Here is a 23,258-nt window from a genome sequence, read left to right on the forward strand (position 1 = left end):
GAGGACGTGACTGAGTTAGGAGTTAAGAATTCCTCCAGAGCAAAAGTGCTGACCAGACAACCTATCCAACAGTGCATTTTAAAAATAGCGTCCAGTTAATGCTGTTTTTTTTTTTAAAGCTGTGTCCTTATTACTGCTAACGGCAAGAAAGAGCACTAAAATAAAGGCTTTTATAACTGAGTGCTCTTTGCACTATCCTTGGTTCTTGCCTCTGCCGGAGCAGGTGATAATTATGCTTTTGTTTAGGATAAGCATTATTCTTACATTTTCTCATTCATTTTTCCAGTGGTTTTAAACCTGTGATCTCAAACCTCTAGAATTTTAGAGACTATTTCTAAGGGGTCCAAACCAGAAACAAGCATGTTATCACCAGGTGTAAGTTTCTTCTGAAATTTCCTCAGCTGAAAATTGCAAGGGTCCATAAACCCAAAAAGACTGGAAAAAGTACCACCAGCTTGGTTTATAAGCCTTGTAGAGGATTACAAACACTGCAAAACAAGAGTAGCATTGTGATCTAATTGAAAGTGTTTGTATGCTGAGCATAGTAGCCTGTAAAATAAAAAGACAGTATTTTACTATCTAGGATTGCAATATAGAAGTACCATTAACAATAGAGAATTAAAAGATTATGTTTTCTGCATTATTTCATTCAGGAAGATTATAAGACAAAAGAAGAAAATTAAAAGGCACGTACTAGAATTTTCTCCAAAGTAGAAACTAGCTGTGACCTCTTTAATATATTAAATGAATTAATGCATTAAAACTTCCTCCCCTCACCCTCGATTGTCCCTGTGGGAAGCAAAATTGTGCCATCTAGTGGGATTTAGACCAAGTTGTGGCTGTGCATTCCCACTGGACACTACGGACACCCTACAGACCACCTCCACTTGAATCTGTTTACATTATAGAATGGACTTTTTTGGATTCCACTTTGCTCCCAAGTTCAAATCCCTCCTCTGGTACAGCTGCAGGAAGGGTCTGTTCGCCCTGCCAGTTTTACGGGCAGGGACCACTTTGTGTGCTCAGAAGGGGAATACTCAAGTGCTCAGTCAGGACTTGCAGGATGGTCAACGTGTCATGAGCAAACAGACGATGCAACTTCACAAAGGCAGGCTCTGAAAATAGGGGAAAGCAGGGGAACATAGCAAGGCTGGCTGGCTAGGGGGAAACTTTTTGCTCCTTGAGCTGGGCAGCACTGGCAAGGCAAAATACTTCCCACAAAGGCTGGGGTTTTTTCCAGGGGACAGAGCAGGGGAAGTTGCTTTTTCATGTATCTGCTCAATCCGTGCTGCTTCTTGGCTTCTGAGTTGATGGGAAAGACAGGGAAAAGTTATTTTCATGACTATGACTTGGTAAATTTGAAACACCGAAGCCTCAGGGTTCACCACAGATGAAGACTCTCTCGCTTGCCAACTAGCCAGCAAACTTGGTTTGCTATGCTGCAGGGCTATAGAGCTGGTGTATACAGACAACACTGTAACACAAGCAGTCTCATTTCCTAGTACACTTTTGTAGCCTTAGTTAAGCAATTGGCCTAATATAGATTTCAGTACGATCTTTTAGTCTTTGCCCTTTGTGGATTAGTGTATCTTTATGCCAGTCAGTCATTTCACCACTTGCAATTTTTTTCTTCTGTGCTAGTGATAGGAGAGAGCCATATAATTTACGACTGCAATACTTAATTCAGGCCAAGTGTTGCAAGTGACTTATGTACCTATGTAATAAAACCTGACAGATGTCCTTTGGGAGCACTCGTTATTGCCTCAGTCATAACAGGTGAATGAGTAACAACTCTGTAAGGAGTTTTCAGTATCTGTACAAGTAAAGTTCACTGGCCAATCCTCAAATAATTAACAACTCTTTCCTCTACAAATACAGTGAGAAGTGACCTTTTCCAACAAAACATAAGCTGGTTTTCTCCAACTCAAAGCATCCCCTGGAATAATTGGATCAGCTCTGCCCATCTCAGACCTTTTGTTTCGTATGAATCAACATGGAAAGGAATCTTAAGAATGTTTTGGTCATTTCTTTTGGATTTTTACTTCTCTTCACTGCTTATGGAGGACTCCAGAATCTACAGGTAGGTGGACCATCTCCCATTGGTTGGCAGGACAGTTGGCCTCTAAGGACATCAGGCCAGCTAGTAGTGTGAAACCCACCAGTCTTTCCACAGTTTCTGTGAGGAAAGCACGCGCAGTATTTTTTGTGAAGTGGGTTAGGACATCAACTTGGTGCAGGTTAGTATTCCCCACCCAGATCCATAGCATTTACTAAATATTTTATTCTAATACTTCTCAAATAGTTTGAATACTTGTGTCAGACTACTTCTTTAGGTGCATAAAAGTTGTTTGAATGAAAACTATATTTCTCTGAGATTTTTCTCAAAAGAAGATATTGCAAAATGGAAAACAAATTCCATTTCTAGAAAGGATTTGTTTTGAATATTTCTAAATTGCTATGATTTTATTATTATTATACAGCAATGTAAAATAATAAAAATGTATGCCCAATCCATTAAATAATTTAAGTATAAAACAATACAATAATTCCTGGCATCATGATATAACATAATAATAAAAAATATAATTTTAAATCAAGGGCAGCTGTGGCTTGTATTGGCATTACCATCTTAAAACACACTAGCAGAAATGGTTTTCTAGAATGACTTGAACACTCAGGATACCATCAGAGCTCACTTGTTTAGCATAGCCAAAATAAAAGACTGAGGGTTACTGTTGCTGTCTGTGAATACTTCAGAGCAGATAAACCCAAGGAGGAACTTCTCAGACTAGAAGACTCTGCTGGTCTAATGATAAATAAATGGATATAAGCCACCCATGAGCAACTTTAGGCAGGATATTAAAAGATGACCCCAATCAATTGGGTTGGATTTTGCCACCGGTGTGGGAATCTGTATGCTTTAAAGGTGGAGCTTGATACATAACGTGATGCACTTGTTTGCAATAACAAGGGGTTGACCTCATTTCAGAAAGAGGTCCCTGCTAGCTCTGTACATCTGTCTTCTCCTCTCCTTGAGCAGTTTCTGTTTGCTGACACCGTCAAATTCCAAGTTCAGGGAAGTTCTGCAAAAACAGTCCCAAAAATGGATGGAGATGTTATGACCTGTGCAGACTAACGAGGCAGGGGAAGATAAACCCAAGAAGCCGTGAGTCAGCCCCACCATCTGAAACCATGCATGCTCAGGTTAAGTGCCGGAACATAAAGCCTCCCCTAATGCTGCAGGAGGGAGTAGTGCTGATTCACAAAGTAGCCCTTTTCTCTCTCCATTTTGTCTTGGTGGTTAAAGAGGACTTGCTGAGACGCGATCAAAAGTAAGTTATTTTATTGTATTGTAGACTGCAGGAGAAGCTTGAAAAATTTTCATCATTTATTTCAACATCCCCCTTCCCCCCCAAAAAACCCCAACCAGTCACAATTAAGCTAATCATACGATTTTGGAGGCCTGGCTTCTAATTTTTGGAAGCTGTAGCTGACAAAACCAGGCATGTGGTGTTTCAGAAATAAGACCTCTGTGATCAGGAAGCCTCTTTGCCTGTTTACAAAACAGCCATTCTGATTCTCAAACATGTTGACACTGCTCGACAGAGAACCTCCTTACCTCACTGTCCTGATGCTTGCTTCTCTCCAAGGGCGCTGCACGGCTGCCACCATGGTCCTGCACGGCCAGACCACGCAGCCACCGCAGGGCTTGGAAGTGTCCAGTGCGGCTACCAGCAGCCTCGCTCTCCTCCAGTGCTCTCCAGTGCTACCCCACAAGCATCCATCCCCCCTTCCAAAATCATACTGGATTGCATCAGCTTCTAATGAAAACAAACAGGAAAATGTTGATAAGCAGCACCTCGATGTTCTCATTGCAACTTTCACAGTATCAAGACGAGAGGACAACTGTTCTGAGCATAAAAATATAAAACCTGGTTAGATCAGTAAAATGTTTTGCCTCCCTTGTGAAAATGTGGGTGAATCAGTTACTTCCAACTACAAAGAGCTGCTGTGAGCATATTAGGATATTTGGACCTTGGCCTCTAAAGAATTTAAAAATTATCAGACCTGTAGTTTAAAGCGAAGAATATTCCACTGTTGCTAAGTCAGCCCTTGCAATGCAGATCTGAGGATATTCCTGCCTGAGACAAAAAGTGAAGGCCAGGAAAAGAGGTTATCCTTCATTCAGCTTGCTTTCAAAGAGAAACTCAAATGAATTACATTAAATAATCTAAAGTCTGACTTGCCAAATCTTTGAATCTGAGCAATCCTCACCTGGTTTTGCATCATATTTTCACAAATGGGCTATCATTGTGAGGAAAACCATAAATCCATAATCAGGCTGCTTTGGGGAAAGGAGACAGTAATATCCAGCCTCAGCTTCTCTGTCTCTCTATTTCTGCCTAAAGCCACTCTCTATACACCATAGTAACATGCGCCTGTGATAAAATTTGTCTCAGCCACTGTTTTTGTCCATGCAGAGCAGTCTCCACTCAGAAGAAGGCCTAGGTGTTGCTTCCCTAAGCGTTCTCTATGCTGCTCTCATCTTATCATCCATGTTCCTCCCTCCAATCCTCATCAAGAAGCTGGGCTGCAAGTGGACCATCGCGGGTTCTATGTGCTGCTACATCGCGTTCTCCTTGGGGAACTTCTATGCTAGCTGGTACAATTTAAATGCCTATTGTGTTTGAACATAATCAGTAAGGACAAAGTTCTTTTTCTTCTCAATTCCCACTCTACCTCTGTGTTGCGGATTTGAAAGTTGGATGCAAAAGGTGTTACCTGCAAGAAACAGGGATAAATAAATCCAGTAGCAAATGAAGCAGAGAGGTGAAAGGCAGAATGAATGTATCCATCCGCCCACCTGAAGCTGCTTCTCTAACTCATGTGTGTAGCAGAGATTTCCCTTCAGAAAAAAAATTAAAAATCAGAAGTTTCATTTAAAATCCAAATTACTTTTAGGACTATTTTTTAAAAGATTGAAGGGAAGGCTGTCTTCCAGCCAGTGGCTCTGGGAGCAGAGGACCACAGGAGGAGGCCAGCTCCTGCCTTGCCCTTTTGGAGGTGGATGAACAACTTCTGCTCTCCAGTGACAGGGGACGCAACTCTGTGGAGGAAAGTTGTTGTGATTCATCTTCTGAAGGGCAGGTGCAATTTAATTCTCAGTTACAAGAGGATAAGGCACATGAGCCTAGCCCCTGGCCTAGCCCCTGGGCACAGCTGGGAGTGCTTGCACATCCTAAACTTCATGAGACTGTCCCTTTCTTGGTTCCGTGTAACAGATTTACTGAATCACACAAAGGATAAATCTATTTCTTTGATGTCTATTTTTGCCTCTGGATCTTTGGGCAAATGATTATTATGCTAATGGATAATAACTATGCTAAATAAAGTGTTCTTTGGCAGGTACACACTAATCCCTACCTCTGTGATCCTGGGCTTAGGAGGAGCACCACTATGGTCTGCCAAATGCACTTACCTCACCATTGCTGGCAATTCATATGCTGAGAAAGCAGAAAAAAATGGGAAAGACATTATCAACCAATACTTTGGGGTCTTCTTTCTGATATTTCAGTCCTCCGGCATCTGGGGAAATCTTATCTCATCCTTGATATTTAGCCAAGCTTCCACCAAAGGTAAAATGTATTTTAAAAACTTGTTGCTTCTTTCTATAAACACCAGCTAGTTCTAGATAGTTAAAAGGATTTCTGGAGCTAAGCTGGTGACACTCAATTGCCTTCATAGTCAGTGGAAACAGGCACTTCAGATGTGAGTTAGCTCATCTGAAGGTAGATGTCTGAAATAGATGGGCTAAATTGCTCTCTGAAGTGTCTATTTTCTATCAACTCTTCATCAGCTATAAAGAGAGTCCAGACAACTAGCTCAAAAATAGATGTCAACTGAATTCCTTTCGAGTTCCACCCCTGTGTTATAAAGCATAGATAGGCTGCTGGCAGTGACAGTCTTTCACGTCTGACTTCCATTTAAAGTGGATTAAAACAAAAGGCAAAACACTGAAGCAGCCTTTTCACAAAGCTTGTAGTATTGGATTAATTTGCTGTTAAGCATTCAAGGTTAGTCAAGCTGACGCTGATGCTTGCTGAAAACGAGTCCTTTACAGAATTGTCAAGAAGAAATTGAAGTAGCTGTTGGCAGGAGTCTGCATGCCAGGGCTCCTCTGCTGTATTTCAGTCTCAGAGAGCAGATGCCGATGTAGCTTGAAGAAATCACTCAAAAGCACTGCCCTCAATTCCCATGTTTGCAATTGATGTAAGCTTTAAAGTTGTGAAGGGAAATTAATACTTGGATGCCACCTTAGAGATTCAAAGTGCTACAGTGTATCATCATTGCAGTCTCCCCTGCATTCCCTATCCTGTCAAAGTCAGAACAGGATGGGCATGGAAAGAGCTTTCCATATACGCTGCTACTATGAATAGCAAGAAGTTACTTCTCTTCCCTGGCTCAGTTAAGCAGTATGTCCTCTGGAGGGTATTCGAATAGGTATTAGGTTAAAACTGAAGGTCAGGGACCTGGCATCAGGTTTTACTCTTTGAATCCTTGGGTTTATGGCAAAGTAGTTGTCACAAGGTGTGATACTTACAGAGGATCATGCTTCCTTTAAACCCAAGCAACTATAGATGAAACACCATCAAAGCGGAATGCTAAAGGACTGTATCAAGTGCAACAGAGCCCTGCTGACCTGATCACTGAGCCACACAATGTCTAGGGAGGGACTGCCTGTTCTGATTTCACTTGCAGGGTAGGGGCTGTGGTACAGCTGTGGGGTCTGCAGCAGACTGTGACCATGTTACTCTCCTCTGCCTCACAGCACACATCATGTTAATAAGAGGATTAAAATACTCCTTTTTTTTTTTTTTTGGTCATGTAAATCCCCTCCTAGCTTTACATCTGAGGTTATTCCTCTAAATTCTAAAGAAACTCTTTTACTTATTTTTTTATCAATTACATTAGATTTCAGAAAATGCTGTGTTCCTGGGAGGTGTGCTGTGAACAGCTCTCAAAGCCAAAGGCCTTGCATATCTTCACAAGAGTCATGAGCAGTCATACCATAAGCTTCCCAACTATGCTTTCTCAGTGAGACTCAGCTTTAATCTAGAGGGAGCTTCTTGGGGGGCGAGGGGTAAGGGTGTCCAGTCACTCCCTTCTTTTCCTCTCCTCTGACAGTGCAGGAAAGGTATCCACCCATATTTTTCATATACTTAAAATGTGTAAATTCACCAAGCAGTTGGAAAGACGTGGTATGTATCTGCAGAATCAAAATGCATAAAATTCACACACGTACGTACACTTGACATACTGCCTGCATCATTGCATCCAGACACAGCAAGGCAAGCTACACCATGAGGTAATACTACAACAGAAGGCAGTAATCAATGTAAATTACAAGAATCATCCTTTCTCACTCATCAGTATTGCAGCTTTATTTCCAGAGGAACAGAGTAAACCTTGCCTTGCAGCTTCCATATCACTAATTGCATGTGCATCTTCATCTTCAGATGATGCATGGACAGATAAAAAACTTGTTTTACACATTTCCACACTTTACTAGTGTGACTCACCTTTTGCATATGGTAATTTTGCTGAGCGTGTGTTTATTCAAAACTGTGTAGCTGTAGCCACTGGCTATAATAAGGTAGTGATTTTCTTTATGTTATTAAGTTTTATCTGATGTTGAACCTAAAGTTGTTTATGAAGCTAGTTAAACAGCTGATTCTCATTGCAGCAGCTTTGATTGGAAGCAATGGGGAAAAACACACTAAAAGTAGTTACACAATAACCCTAATTGAAAAATTACAGATCAAGTTCTGTTTAAGAAATCAGCCAAGTTACACTGTATTGCCCTTTATTATGCTTGGACCAGTGACAAATTCTGCAGTGAAAGCATTGAAATAATTGTACGTTTTTTTGATCATCCCTCCCCGCTATACAACTTACTCAGGCTCACACTTTGGGTTAGTATTTTTTCTTTACAGAAAGGGTGCTGGAGGAAGTGGGCACGGTGTTGTGGTGACACACAAGGTGCATGTGTGTCATGCATGTGTGTGGCTTTGACACATGCCCAACACAACACTGATGGGATTGAACAAAGCAAAGGTCTTACTCCAAACCCTGCCAAACTGTTATAGTTTCAAGCATGTTCTCAAAGAGTAATAAAGCCAGTAATAAAGTATCAAAGCCAGGAAAAGCTGTTTTCTTGGAAGACCGCATTAGTGGGTAATCGTAATACAAATTTATAAACCAAAAAGATGTCTTGAGGTGGTTTCCATTCCTATAACGTACACAGAAATTATATGGAGAGGGATAACATGCTCTGGCTGTAAGAACTGAGGTCCATCAGTTCAGTGGTGGTGTAAACTGAGGGAGCTGTCTGGTGGGGTATTACAATTAAGAGGTACAGATACACACTGGAACTTTAAATACTGTAAATTAAGCTTGGATTCAGATTTCAGCTTCCGGCTTTAGTCCATGTCTCCATGTAACCATGAATTCAGTGTTCTGTCTTAAGCAACTGTTTCTGTTAAACCAAATTTTTGTGTGTTAAACTGGGATTCTGAAGTTAAACATCTCTAATCAGGAAGGATTTGAAACCAGGACCAATCACCAAGTGCTGGGTTCCTTTCTTATATGCTTACACATAGTGTTCACTCATCTGATCTTTTCCCTGACCTGCCTTTCTTTTGGTTCTTACTGAATTAGTGGAAATCTCAGAAGAAAACCTGGCATGCTGTGGTGCATATGACTGCATGACTGATACCACTAACACCACTGGGCCAGCAGAACCCTCCAACTCCTTAATCTACACTCTGCTAGGGACCTACACTGGTAAGTAATCCACACAATCTTTAATGAGTATCACTGATGGGGAACCTACTACTTCAGGGCATGGTTTAGTGGGCAACTGGTTGGCAATTGGACTCGTTGATCTTAAAGGTCTTTTCCAACCTAAACGATTCTATGATTCTATGATTCTATACTTGTGAAAACTAGCATGACTGCAGATTAAGTTTCCAACTTCTTCCTTCAATCCAATTTGCTAGAAGGAAATAAGATATGTGAGAGCTGTAAACAACTCCTTCCTAAGTAGTTTCAAATGCTTTGTGCCAGTGCTGTATCATTTTTGTCTAAAGGAGCAAGACATTCTTTACACTTTTCACCTGGAATAAAGCTGAAGCCCAGTCTGGTGACCCCACTGTTTCACCCAAAGTCAGTGTTGCTCTACAGACTAGAATCAAAAGTATGCCCACATTGCAATTAGAGGATTAGAGCAGCTTATCCAGTTATGCATGAGATAGTTTTAAATTCACTATCTTCAGGATCAGCAATATCGAACTAGTTACTGATGGCATTTGGCAGATTTATATATGCATGCAGAAGCCCAAGATGCTAAGAGCAGCCCAGCTAGTGGTACTTGAACTCACCAACTTCTAGTCATCTGGGGATGCCTATCAGAACTGGCTGGTGTCCTACCACGTGTAAAACAGTTTTAGCACAAGAACTGCACTGTAATCATAGGTGGACCTGAACCACGGCTCCAGGAACATGCAGTCATTTGGGGGGAGTTTTTTGGATCCCTGCTGAGATTTTACAACTTCAGTCAATTCTCAGCTGTGATGCTTGAATTATAATACCTTAGCATGAAAGGCAAAGATAAAGAGAAGCACTAGGCGAATTGGCATGTCTCCCATTTAGTAACTACAGCTGCTATAGACCTTCCTTGCATAAGGCTAGAAAGGAATCAAAGACAGGGAAGGCTGATGCCATCGAAAATTGGAAAGACAAAAATAGATGTGCAAATATTCCTTCAGTGAGGAAAGTTCAAAAAGTATCCGGCTCAAAACAAGTTACTCTCTGGATAAAGGGGAAGTATCTGGCAAGGCAATATGTCACCTTAGCTCTGTTAAAATATCTTTGCAGTCTCTGCACATAGATGTACTCTCTATGCTGAGACAGATGCACGGAATTTGTCATACGCTCAAACAGGGAGCGTGTGATCTGGTCAGAGCCAGCCCTCACCCGGCAAGGGCATCGCAGCAAACCTTCCGTCCTTCCCCAAGCTCCATTCCTAATCGGTGAGAAAATGCAAAGAATATCCCCCCACTTCCCTTCCAGAGTGTGCTGGAGCTGATGCTTTTCTGCTAAAGGCAGGTGTGGCTCACAAGTTTATATTTAAATTTGATGACTAATGTATACAGCACTCCCTTAGGCTTTGCTCATGCAAAATGAATGCAACCCTGCTCTCTACTGACCCTGCGTCAGTAGGGTTTCATTTTTCTTTTAAGCTCTTAATAAAAGATATGTCTTTTCCTACCTTGAGGGAAACCAAATAGCCAAATATTTCATTCACAGGCATTTTTTAAATGTCTCCTCTATTTGGTTGCTGAATACATATTTTGCCCAGCTTGAGTGGAGATAATAATGGATAAGTCTTTCGTTGTTTAGTTTTCTCAAGGACTGTGGATGTTTTTATTTATGTTCATACCAACCACTATAAAGCCATGCAGTTACTTATCTCCTGTAATTGCTCTTGATTCATTTGACATATTTGTTAGAATATTTGTCCTGTAAACGTGGATTTCCTGGTCTTGCCCAAGTCCTGCAATCAGCCCATAAGCACTAATAAACACCCTGGCAGAACCAACAATGACTTACATCATGAAGGGTTTAGAGCTCAGCCACAGTGGAGAACCAGGACACTGGAGAATACAATTTCATTCTAGGAGACATGGATGAGAAATAATAAGCAATAAAAAATTGAGGCAATTTACTGTAAATCTGCTAATGCATTTGGATGTTAAAAGTTCACAGAAAAAAGCATGCCCATACACAGTAACATGGGAGTACATTAAAAGGGCAGTGTGGATGGGAAGAGGTGCTTGGTTGTCCTCTTACTCTGAACTCCACTTGTTTCCATGGATGGAATTCTAGTCAGCATAAGTAAGAGAGGAAACATAATCATGCCTTGCATCGGTAACAAAGCAGTTGTGTACCTGTGGCTGCCTCATGTATATTATGAGACACAGTTATCTTCTTGATAACGTGAATAAAACCGTATTGATTTACTCCACAAGTAACAAACCTAGACTGATAAATACACGATCATTTTCTGATTAACTACGCCATGTATTCTTTCATGTGCTGCTTCTGCTAGGAAATTATAGGTTCAAAGCTGTAACTTCCATCTTTTTCAAGTCACCCAGAGTTGCTCACTATCATCTTTAAAATAACACATATTCCATACTCACAGCATGGCCCTGAGCTGACCGAAAAAAACCCAAGCAAAAAGCAACATATACTGGGATCCAAGACAGCAGTTCTACTTCTAGCCCTTTATTTTTCTTTCCATGTGTTTGAAGGAAGATCCCCCCTAGCCATGAAAACCTTGGCAGTGGAAGTGAATATTCCTCTCTCGTGTTGATTTAAAGCCTTTTGATAGCTCCCGAGGGAGCTGTTTCTGGCCAGCTCCCCATCCCTGCGACCCCTGGCTTGCCCTGGAAGGGTGAGCGATCACCCTCTGTGGCCGTGCAGCTGGCCTGGCGGCTGTCACAACAAGACAGGCCAGTCACAGTTAAGCTGAGGGGATTTGCGAGGTGCACAGCTGTATGCAGAAGATGTGAATGTAGATCAGGCCTTCTTGTTTACACAGAAATGGCCTTTACACTGAAGCGGAATCAAAGGCATCGGCCAAAACATCCCACAGAGCTAAGCACTAAGTCAGAACAATAACAGCAGCAAGAGACTTCCCATCATTCTTCCAGCATTCCTCAGTTTTTCATGAACTTTTTGTTTTGTTTTTGCAGCTAGTGGTGTGCTAGCTGTGTTGCTGATTGCTATATTTCTGGACGAGATCAAATCTGACCAAGCAGAGACTGAGAAAGAAATACTAGAGACACCATCCTTTTGGTCTACGTTCCTAGCAACTTTCCAGCATCTTAAAGATAAAAGACAGTGTCTTCTAATCCCTCTGACAATGTACAGTGGGTTTGAACAGGGATTTCTTTCTGGTGACTACACAAAGGTGTGGAGGACAACATAAATCTATTTCTGTCTGACTGTTTTTTGTGCCTTTGTGTCTTACTATTGCATCTGATCTATATTTACCTGTTAAATGAAGATGTTTTCAATGGCGATTGGTGGTTTGCTAAATTACTGCTTACTTCTACTTGAATGAACTCTGAGTGACATCTTCAAACAGGAGAGGCCAGCAGTAAATATGTCCCTTGGAACAGCCTCAAAAAGAACGCTGTAGAGAGCTTAACTCACCAGTGGAGGCCACAGCAGAGAGCTACAGGTTCAAACTCTTCAGCTTGTTGTAAATAACAAACTGGGAGAAAAGCCAGAAGTCTGCGAAGCTTTTTTATCTTCCTTCCTTCTGGTTTCCCTAGAGTTTGTATAAGTGCAAGTCAGCACACATATCACGTATTTTATTTTGACAACCTTTACGGTAAGAGAGCAAATCCTCAACATGGCTGGCTGAAAGCCCTCACCAGTCACTAGTGCAACAGGTCCAAACCCTGATGGATTGAAATGATCAAAACCACCTCTGCTCCTCCAGTTTCTCTACAAACCTAGACACACAAGCAGGTGTGTTCTCCAGACACTCAGTGAGAAAGCCTCCAAAGAAAGGGGGCGATCTTCCTGAGCTGCTTATCTGATACTTAAGCTTTTTTTTTAACCTTGCATATAAGCAGATGGAAGAGTGCACTTGCTGCTGTGTTTGAATGGATTGAAAGGGGCACTCCATGGCCACCTCCTTTGGTCTTATGCTTTTATAGGTGAGGTCCTCTTCATTTCTTGGGAGCTGCTCTGTAATGACCGTAGTGCTGACTGTCAATTTTCATCTCTTGGGCTATGAAGGGAAGGGCAGAAAATTCCTAGTGCCACTTGCAGGAGTTTTATTTGCATAGCAAGCAGTGGTCTGATTTCTTCTGCTTGTTACTGCTCTGTTTGCATGGCATCAGTCTGACTGGGAACTGGGTTGGGAATATCGCTGCTGAAGGCCAACTATGTCAATACACCAGGGACTTGTCAGCAAACTCTATAGCTGTGCTCCTTTGATCTCGTCCATGCTGGCTATTTACCAAATACTCAGGCTAAGACCCTTGAACCTTAGCTGCATGTTTTCACTGAAGAAAATGTGGCACCACTGCCTCTTCTCTTCCAGGCATACGTGACCTGTGCCCTGGGGATACATTACGTTGGTTATGTGATGATCTGCTTCTCAGCTGTAAATTCCCTCTGCTCTCTGCTCTTCGGAAAGATCTCTCAGTTCACGGGTAGAAAACTTCTATTTGCATTAGGTACGTAAAAGTCACTTGAAGGACTGATTACCTCATGTAATATGTGAAATCCAGTGTTCCCTCCTTTACATGCACTACAAAGGGAGAGCTCGCTGTCAGCTCTCGGTTAAAACCAAAGTCAATCTGGAGCCAAACTTCATTCATGAGAAGAAAGGCAGCACAGTTAACCCCTGTATTCAGGTCATTGCCTTACATCACTCTGCTGGTGGTGTAGTTCACCCTGCTATTGAGGGCACTATCTACTCAGAAAGTGCCCTACAGCTCTGATGCTTTATAGCTGTAATGCAACCAGTGATAAATGATTTTACGATACAGATGTTGAGGCCTACACTATACCTAAGAGGGATTCCTCCACCGGGGTGAAACCTTTATGGAGCAAAAGCAACTGAGAACCTTGTGAGATATGCTGTTGATTTGAGTCTCAGGGGATGGTAAACTTGGAAATTTCAGCAACCAGTCTGGGAATTTCAGGAAGATTTTTAAAGGTTAGCCTGGTGTCCTTTTCACTACTTGTCCTATAGGAAGAAAAATAAAAGAAAGTCATATGCCAGTGTGTCAGGCTAGAGTAACTTGAGGGCTTGTGTATGGGACAGTAATTTTCAGGTTGCCATGAAAAGAGTTTTGTATATTTAAGAGCATCTCTCTCTCCAGAGAACAATGTTCCAATGAGTAACAGAGTAATGGAGGCAGAAAAATACCAAGAAATATTTCATTTGTATCCCTGTATCCGCTAAGCATACTGAAGCGTACTAATACCTTACTTCCACTACATAGTAACCTGTATTGTTAGAAATGTCACTGACTGAGTCAATGTGCATCTAGACATTCTAGGCATTTCCTCCACAGGAAATTTTAAACCTGGGCAGGGAAGAAGAAATTTAGAGTCCTTTATGCTGCAGTCACTAACTCAGAGATTCTTCTGTCCTAGGTCTATATCTCATGCTATGAAACTCATTTTAGATTAAAAAAAATAAATATCATCATAATAATAAAAAACCTATAGTGTTAGTAATGCAAGACCTCTGAACCTCTCCTTTCTGTTTAATAGTCTTTGTACTCAGCCTGTGAAGGTGCACCTGTGGGGGGAGGAATCAGTGACTCATTTACAAACCGCTTTTAAAAAGAAAGAAAAAAAGTCACCAGACCCTCTAGATATCCTTAACTGTCTCTGGCCCTGAAAGAAAACCTCCGTTTCAGGACTAGGTAATGAGAGCAGAAGGGTGCCTCACATGGTGACCGCAAGTCTTTCAACAGCTCCTTCTCCTACTCAGTGGCAGTTCTTGTCCTTTGGGCTAACAGCCGTATCAGCACCGAGGATCTCTCAGCTCAGGACACTGCTCAGAATTATTAATTGAAGACTGTCAAAGGACTGCATTGTCTTGTATTTCATGTGATATCAACTCAGTCAGCACAAATCTCAATGAACCAGAAAGATTTTAAGATTGCCTTGTGCTGTAGTTGGGGGAAGAATTTGAAAGTGTTATCTACTGCTATCTGTCCTGTTTTGTAATTGTATTTATATTTCTCTTCTTTCTTTCTAAATCAACAGCCACGGTTACAAACACCACCTGCATAATAACACTGCTGCTGTGGAAACCTCATCCTAAGCAGCTTGCTGTGTTTTTCATACTCCCTGCTCTTTGGGGCCTATCTGATGCCATTTGGCAGACACAAACTAATGGTAAGTCCTGGTGACAATGAAATGTATTCTCTTGAGATACAAAAATCTGCATGTTTGTATTTATAAAGCAACACGTACATAAAAATGATAATGGGTTTAAGACAGCGTGTAAAAGAAATACGTTAGCTCATTGGAAAGTAGAAGAAATAAGAATAAGTTGGGAATAAGAAAGTAAAACACTCATTAAACAAATTTTTCCAAGATGAATAGAGAAGAATACTGCAGAAGATGATAACGGATATTCAGAATAAATATTCTGGAGGAGTATAAGTATTTCAAAGAAAATGAGAAAACTGAGAAGAATGATACATTTAGTCTGTCTTTTGCAATAAAGGAGAGCACTCTGGATAAAAAATCAACTCGAAGCTCAGCAACAAAAGAAGCAGCAAATTGGCTGTTAGGAGTTATTAGAAAAAAATTGAAGGAGAAAACCACAGAGAGCAGCACTATGTAACCAAGTAAATCCATGCAGTTCTGATTTGTTCCATTTCAAAAATCATAATCTAATGTGATAAGGCATAAGGCAATAAAAAGGAGCAGAGTCATGGGAGACTTCCTGTTGAAGAAAGACTAACAAACTGGAACACTTTAGCCTGGACAAGTGATAAGTAAGGAAAGCGGTCAGTAAGGTCATTAGTAGTATGGAGAAGGTGATTGAGAATTCACTGTTTCTCTTAATAACAGAACTAGTGGCACCAAATAAAGTTATCAGGCAGCAGACTTTACAGAAATCAAAATAAATGCTCTTTTCACACAATGCATAATCAAAGTATGGAATTCATTACCAAAAATGTAAACGTTTTTAAGCTGGAGTTACACCACTTCAGGGGAAAATGTTCTTGGGGGCTATTAAAGCCTGGTGGTCCAGAGGAAATCTCCAACTCAGAAAGTCCCCATGTCTTTGATTGTCAGACTCAGGAGGGCATTGAGGCAGAAACATCACCGTATACTTGCCTCATTTCTTACACTCTTATCCTAGGAGTGTGTTACTGGAATTATACCGTTGGACTTCTTACCTGATGCATTATGGTTGTTCTTATAATCTGTGTTCTTCTGATTTGTGATACGGCGCAATTATTATGTACTGACAGTTCAGATAATGAGTTGATACAAATCCATAAGGGATAATTTAAACTTATCCCTTAACCAAAACTAGACAAAGTTCTCTTACAGAGATTAAAGACAGACTAAAAAATGCTGGAGAGGGCAAGAAAGAGCTATAGTCTGTGATAACTTGCAGTAAAGTCTGCTCATGACTGTCAGCCATACTCTTTTTAAATCAATGCCATAGCCTGGGTCAGTAAGACAGTTAAATGCTCTCCCATCTGCTCCTGTACTTTGCCTCTTATTTCAGGAATATTGTTTTCCTCTATCTCAAATTCATATTTGGCAGATGCCATAGGGATATGCATGTGACAGAACTAGCTCATCTGGTCCCACATCAGGTTACGTGTCTCGGTCTCCCTCGCTCTGGTCCCTCTGGTTGCTTCAGTAGCTTAGATGATTTCACCCACTAGATAAGTTGTCATGTTCCTCCTAGAGAGCCAAAGGGAAAACACCACATTCCTTTGCCCAGCATTGACAGTGATCTTTCGAGCACATGTGGAGTCCCTGTCTCTCCACACAAGGAAGTGACCAGCCGGAATTCTTCTCTGTCCGTCCAGCAGCTCCAGCTCATATCCCTTAGAGGAGAGCTAGTACATACATTGAGATGGACACCCTCTCATCTTCTCTCATCCCAACCCACAGCCTTGTGCCTTTGGTATAATTGTAAATCAGTGCTTGCGTTATTCAGGTTCATGGAAGGAGAACATCAGTGAGGATTTTCTCTCTCTGAAGTAAAGCTGTTCATTCACTTCCTACTTCTTCAGCCACAGTCTTCCTGACTGCTCATCAGGCTTCTTCCCAACACTCTTGAGAGCCATATCTTAGTCTCCCACTGGGATAAAAGACCTGCCTTTTGTCCTGCTTCTTTCTTTTCCAGAAAGTCTTGCCCTCAGATACTTGGCTTCTTTCAGAATCACAGAAGGGCTGAGGTTGGAAGGGACCTCTGGACATCCCCTGGTCCAACCCCCTTGCTCAAGCAGGGCCACCCAGCCAGAGCCAGCTACCCAGGACCAGGTCCAGTCAGCTTTTGAATATCTCCAGGGAGGGACACTCCACACCCTCCCTGGGCAACCTGTGCCAGTGTTCAGTCACCCTCACGGTGAAAAAGTTTTTCCTGATGTTCAGAGGGAAACTCCTGTGTTTCAGTTTGTGCCCATCACCTCTTGTCCACTTTTCACACCACTGAAAACAGCGTGGCTCTTCAGTCCAATCTCTTCAGGGATTTACGTACATTTGAGATGTCCTTTGAGAAGGACATCTCGTCTGTAAGGTCCCTGCATGCCTGACAAAGACAGACCTGATGCCCTTGTTAGGAAAAAAGGGGTAAGTACAGAGGACCTAAGTGTCAGAGAAGGTGGCTGGGAAGTGGCTGCAATTCCCAGCCCCCAGATGAGGCATAGATGGTGGACAATGCTCCATGCTTACTGGATGGCGAGTGAGCCTAGCAGCTATGTGACAAGACTGACCTCTATTACAGCACTGTAACAGGTCATCTCCATTCCCAGATTCTTGTGAAAATTTCATGTTTGTGTTAGCTGGGAAAAAAACAGATGTTCCTTACGCTTGCACAGTATCTTTTTTTGTCTGTACCTTCTTCAGCTGTTCCACAGCTCCCAGTTATAAAATTATAGAGTTTGCTTTGTCACATTGTCACACTGCAACATCAAGTGATGACGTGAAACCTTATCAGAGAGGTGCAGTGACAATACTCCATAATGCTGCATCCCAGACCAGGATCTTCAGTTTGACATGCCCATTTAGGACTAAATCTCTTCTTCCCTTCAACAGTTTTATACAGATATACATCACATGAGATATTCCCAGCTCCAAAGGCTATGAGGTGAGATAAGACCTCTAAAACAGCACTGGGGACTAAGGTCTGTGGTCCTTCCTTTGGCAGGCTCCCATGACTGCTGCTTGGGCCTCAGTAGATTAACCACTGAACAAATACAATGGCGTTGTGCCACATACTTAAGGCGTTCCATGGTAATTGAAATGGCTTACTTTGGCCTGCTGTAGATAGTTAATACTGGAGTTCCCCCTAGAGGATATATAGGCTCACAGTAGATGAGTGGCTTTATGAGATGAAGGTTTCCTAACATGTTTGTGGACACTCTCATTTATTTCCAAAGAAAGCTGCTTCATTTCAGAGTGTGTAGTGCCCTCTCTTATCTAGCCTGAACTCAGATGCTATTCTTACCCCTCCGGCAATAACTGCACTTGGGGCATAACAATTGTGTAGCACAAGAGCTATCAGGCAGACTACAGTAAAATAAAGTTCCTTCCAGGCTGACGTGCATCTTTAGAAAGGATATGAATCAGTCTGGAAAGTTTATAAACCTGGATTCAAATAATTTCGAGCAGTGCTGTTATAAACCCACACCTACTAGTACCAGGGGAAGGAGTGGGAAAATGGGCAGTGGTAAACAGGGAGGATAATTTCCATGGAAGTGAGCCGGAAGAATTCAGACCTAGCAGCCTCTCCACTCACCCAGCCTGGCAGGTCCTGCTAAAGCTTCAGCCAGGCAACTTGTGCCACACTGCACTTGACAGTGTTTGTGATAAGGACAAATGTTTAGGTTCGAGGCAAAAACACCATTGTGCTTCTATGCAACTGCTAGCTAATACCACATATGCATCCTGGAAACGAGAACTTTCCTGCCAAGTCAGCCCTTCCTATAGCTGAACCTTGGACTAGATGCTCACTCAATTCTCCCATTGTTTTGATTGAAAAAAAGGCTTCAAAATAGCAAGGGAAAACAGGTACCAGCTGAAAGCCAGAATCTTTACACATAGAATTGTTATGGCATCAGAAATCTTCCTATATTAAACTCTCCTCATTAATCCCTTTCCAGAAGATAACACAGGGCACACCAGCAAAGTTATATGAACAACTTGTGCTTGTTCATTTATTAGGCAAAACTATGAAGGATTATCAAATAATTCACACTACACTACACTCAGACAGTTTAATGAACTAAGTACATCTTGTGATGCACTTGTCCAGATTTTCCATCACGTCTAAATTGAAACATTCAGTAAATGTCCTCTTATAGCTATCAGGATGCAGTAAGTTTCTGGATACAGATGATGTCTCCCCCTTCTTAACAAAACCAAAGGGTTAGTTGAGCCTACCTCAACTTCTAGAGAACTTTGTACTCCTCTGTGCCTTTTGGCTGAATGTGCATATTTCAAACAGGTGTGTTGTTAGATAGAGAAGTGGATGAGAGGAGTCAAGGTTCATGCTATTCCCCCCCCCTTCCCTCTCTGCACACCACAGCTGAGTCAGTGGAAACACCCGCTGCTTTACCACCACCGATGCTAGCTCAGCACCCAGAGGAAAGCAAGCTCGCTCCCCTTCCCTGTGTGCCCGACTAGTCAGACCTGGAGGCTGGGAATCCCTCCCTGACTCCCAGCTGTGTGGGTGTGCAGCTGACTGAACTCAGTGGGAGCTTCCCGGTGAACACAACTGCATTAGGATGATCAGTTTAACTAAGTCTCTCTGTCAAGCAACTTTCCCAGTCGCTGCCCAGAGGTTCTGTATGGATCAAGGATATTCTTTTTGTCAACCCATCCAGGAGCTGAAAATTGGAAAACCTGGTTATCTCCGAGATATCCTCTGCGTATTAAATCTGAGCCCAGTTGTAGCGCTCTCCTCAACTTTCTGATTTAAGTGTTTTGTATCAGTTTGTTTCTCTTAACCTGGCAAGTATGAATAGCAGACACTACCATCGGCAACACTTGTGCGAGCCTCACCTGGGGGCTCCCTGCAGCCAAGTTCTGGTGAAAACAAGGGACATGCATTTTACGTGAACAGTTTCTGCATGTTCTTAGGCAGGGGAAAGAAATGGTTTGAAGAACAGGTAGACAGTGCCTGCAGGGTCCATGCAGGTTCCCACAAAAAGTGGTGAAGGATGGCAGCAGGGAGGTCCCTATGGTTCTTTGATGCTTTCTACCCCACACTGAAAGAGCAGCTTGGTCCCCAAGGATGGTGTTGTCCCTAGACAAAATTGCCTGTTCTGTGAAAGCTTGTAAGGACTTGGTATAACCTTCTCAGCCTTCTTATACATGGAGACTCTACAGTGCCAAGGGCCATTGCTGGCCATCTCCTCTTCCTCCTTACTTACCCACTCGTCAGTGCAAGAACCTTCCTTTTTGTGGCTGATTGATAGTTTGAAAAATAAACTTCCTGCCATCTCACTTCAATAGAGCCCATCCTTTCTTCCTTCCTCCCATTTTCTTTCCCTTTTTCTCTGATATTCTCTATTTTGTCATTTTTGCTCTGTTATTTCACTTACTTACAGCAATTCACAGGATCACAAAAATATTTCAAGACAAAGCTTGTATTTTCCTTTCTGTGACATTTATGAGGGAGGGTCTATCTTCCCCATTGTGGTCTATTTATTCCCTTTGCAGGAAATACATGGTTGCAGACCTAATCTTCACAAGCTGTGTCTCTCCTTCCTTCTAGGACTCTATGGCATTTTATTTGAGAAACACAAGGAGGCTGCCTTTGCAAATTACCGTCTCTGGGAATCATTTGGATTTGTCATCGCCTTTGGTTATAGCACCAAATTGCAAGTCTACATCAAACTGTACATTTTATTGTCTGTGCTTGTGTTGTCTATGGTGACGTATGGAGCCGTTGAATACCTTGAAGCTAAGAGCTCCCCTGGGACACCTACTGCTACAAAGAAGGAAAATGTAGAACCCCTCACCCAGGAAGCACACATGTAATCCAACAGGGTCAGAGCGATGGAGGCAAAGCAAACTGGCTGGCTCCTACAGGCATGTCTCCAAGGGTGTTCCAATGTGTACTGTCTCCAAAAAGATGGTAAAGGGACAGATTTCAAGGCCACTATAATGCAAATGTCTTAGGAGTAAAAATCTCTTTTGACATGTCAGCTTTATAAGGGAAGATTATCTGACTTCACCCTTTCATACAGATGACCAACTCAATGTTTTCTCTTTTTTTTAGTTACTAAAGTCTTAATAAATGTAAACAAGACTCTTAAAATCCTCACATTTTTGTATCTGTGGATCAGACTTAGTACCACAGTTTTACAATCAAACCTGAAAAGCCCACATGTGAAATAAGAAGATGACAGCAACTGTGGTTGCTCAGCTGATGGTGGACAACACATCATTTCATGGAACCACTAATTATAAAGATTTACATTGTTCTTACCCTGCATTCTTTAACACTTGCTGTAAATAACATCAGGTTATAAACTGGCTATAGCTACAGTTCCTATCTGAACACCACAAAACCCACTAACCCCTGAGTCCACCAACTTGTCTTAGGTCAGCAGACAACTGTGTTTCTGCCCATGTCATCCCTCTATCCCAGCACTCTTTCCCTTTTGGTTTTCCTGTCTCTAATTTTTCCGTCACCACTTACAGCAGCTTTCCCCTAAAAGAGATGCCTTCCACATGACCAAATACTTCCGTCATGATGAACTTTCCCCACTTTCCCATCCATGGACAGAGCTGTTTTCAAGATAAGCAGCCAGGGCATGTTACTTGGGGAACCAAGCCATGAAGCAGATACAGATAGCAGTGCAAGTCATAGAGTGAGAAGGAGAAAAGAAGGATGGGCCTATGCTGTAATATCTCCTTGAGACCTATATTCATCTAGCAGTGGCTCAGGTGAGGATCTCCCTCATCTCATTTCAACTGCTGTTTAGTTTTACCCATACTATATTGTTTCCAGACTTGGATTTTTGTGGTTTTACTGCAAGGAGAGGAGTGCTACAGTGCAGTTACTGGGCAGCATCCCTACATCTTGATGAGAAAGCACTGCACAGGTATCATGATCATTACTGGTAATGACACTATGATCAGATCCTCTGTGTGAGGCAGGCAGCATAAAAGGAATTGAAGACAAATGCTGTTCATCTCCAAGATTAGTGCTGCCCCTGGAAATAAACTACATGGCTAGTTAAGTTGCTGCATGCCATGAAGCTAACATTTGAAACTACTTCTCAGTTATTAACCGTAACAGCAGGATGAGGCACCATATGGTGTGACAACATGATAGAAATCAATAATACAATTTATGTGGAAAAAATCCCCAAATTGTTAGGGCTTTTAAATAACAGTACCTTTCATGCTACTTTACTATCTTTCTAACATTTCTTGTTCCCAAGCATCTGGACTCCCCTCCAGACTTCACCTGTGTTGATTCATGGCTTTTCAAATGATAAGCTGCTTTTCCAGGTCATACAATTAAGTAGAGTTCATTATGACCTGCAGAAAATAAGGCAACAGGTGGGCTCCCTCACAGATCCACCTTTCTTTTGTGCCTTTGCCCTGTCAGCTCAAAGGCATGCTGTTAATCTCTGTTCGAAATACAAATGGCAAAACTACTGTGCCTGCAGAATCCTGACGGCCTCGCAGCTGCCCAGAGATTACAGATGGATTTGCTAGGCTGCTGCTGATTCTCACCCTGCCCTGCTTTCATCCGATATAGAAAATTGATTTGATCTCAATAACAGACAGTGAAACACATCTCCGAATCCTCCTCTGATTCTCTTTTACATAGCAATGTTCAACAGCAAGTGAAGCAAAGAGGATTTTTGAGATCAACATCAGTGAAAATCTGATCCGTGTGAATGTAATCATTTATTGTTTATTTGTAACAGTCCCACACAGAAATGAGGATCTCTCTACGCAAGATGCTATACAACCTCAGAGCAAAAAAGATGATCCCTCCCTCAGAGGCTATACAGCTTGATAAGTTTTTCTCTCTACTCCTGTACTGGGTCTGGCTGGGATGGAGTTAATTTTCTTCACAGCAGCCCATATGGTGCTGTGTTTTGGATTTTTGTAACTAAAACAGTGTTGGTAACACACCAGCGGTTTGGCTATTACTGAGCAGTGCCTGCACAGCATCCAGGTTTTGTCTTTTTCCCACTCTGCCCCTTCAGTGAGTAGGTGCCCAAGAAATTGGGAGGTGACGCAACCAGGACAGCTGAGACAGATTGACCAAAGGGATATCCCATTCCACATGATGCCGTGCTCAGCAATAAAAGCTCTGGGGAAAGGAGGAAGAAGCGGGGGTGTTCCTCACTATGGCATTTGTCTTCCCAAGCAATTGCTATGCACACCGAGGTCCTGCTCTCCAGAAAGTGGCTGGACACCTGCCTCCC

General features: G+C 42.1%; 1 protein-coding gene across 1 annotated transcript; it reads left to right on the plus strand.

Annotated features, from left to right (window-relative positions):
• The first annotated feature begins 1,941 nt into the window (after nucleotides 1-1,941).
• UNC93A (unc-93 homolog A) lies at nucleotides 1,942-21,104 on the plus strand. The gene is made up of 8 exons (XM_052806233.1): nucleotides 1,942-2,080; nucleotides 4,482-4,663; nucleotides 5,407-5,636; nucleotides 8,719-8,844; nucleotides 11,820-12,037; nucleotides 13,184-13,319; nucleotides 14,869-15,000; nucleotides 20,579-21,104. The coding sequence occupies exons 1-8, from the start codon at nucleotides 1,994-1,996 to the stop codon at nucleotides 20,842-20,844; spliced, it is 1,377 nt and encodes a 458-aa protein (XP_052662193.1). The 5' UTR covers nucleotides 1,942-1,993; the 3' UTR covers nucleotides 20,845-21,104.
• Nucleotides 21,105-23,258: the final 2,154 nt, after the last annotated feature.

This window comes from Harpia harpyja, chromosome 13, assembly GCF_026419915.1.
Source record: "Harpia harpyja isolate bHarHar1 chromosome 13, bHarHar1 primary haplotype, whole genome shotgun sequence".
Taxonomy (NCBI): domain Eukaryota; kingdom Metazoa; phylum Chordata; class Aves; order Accipitriformes; family Accipitridae; genus Harpia; species Harpia harpyja.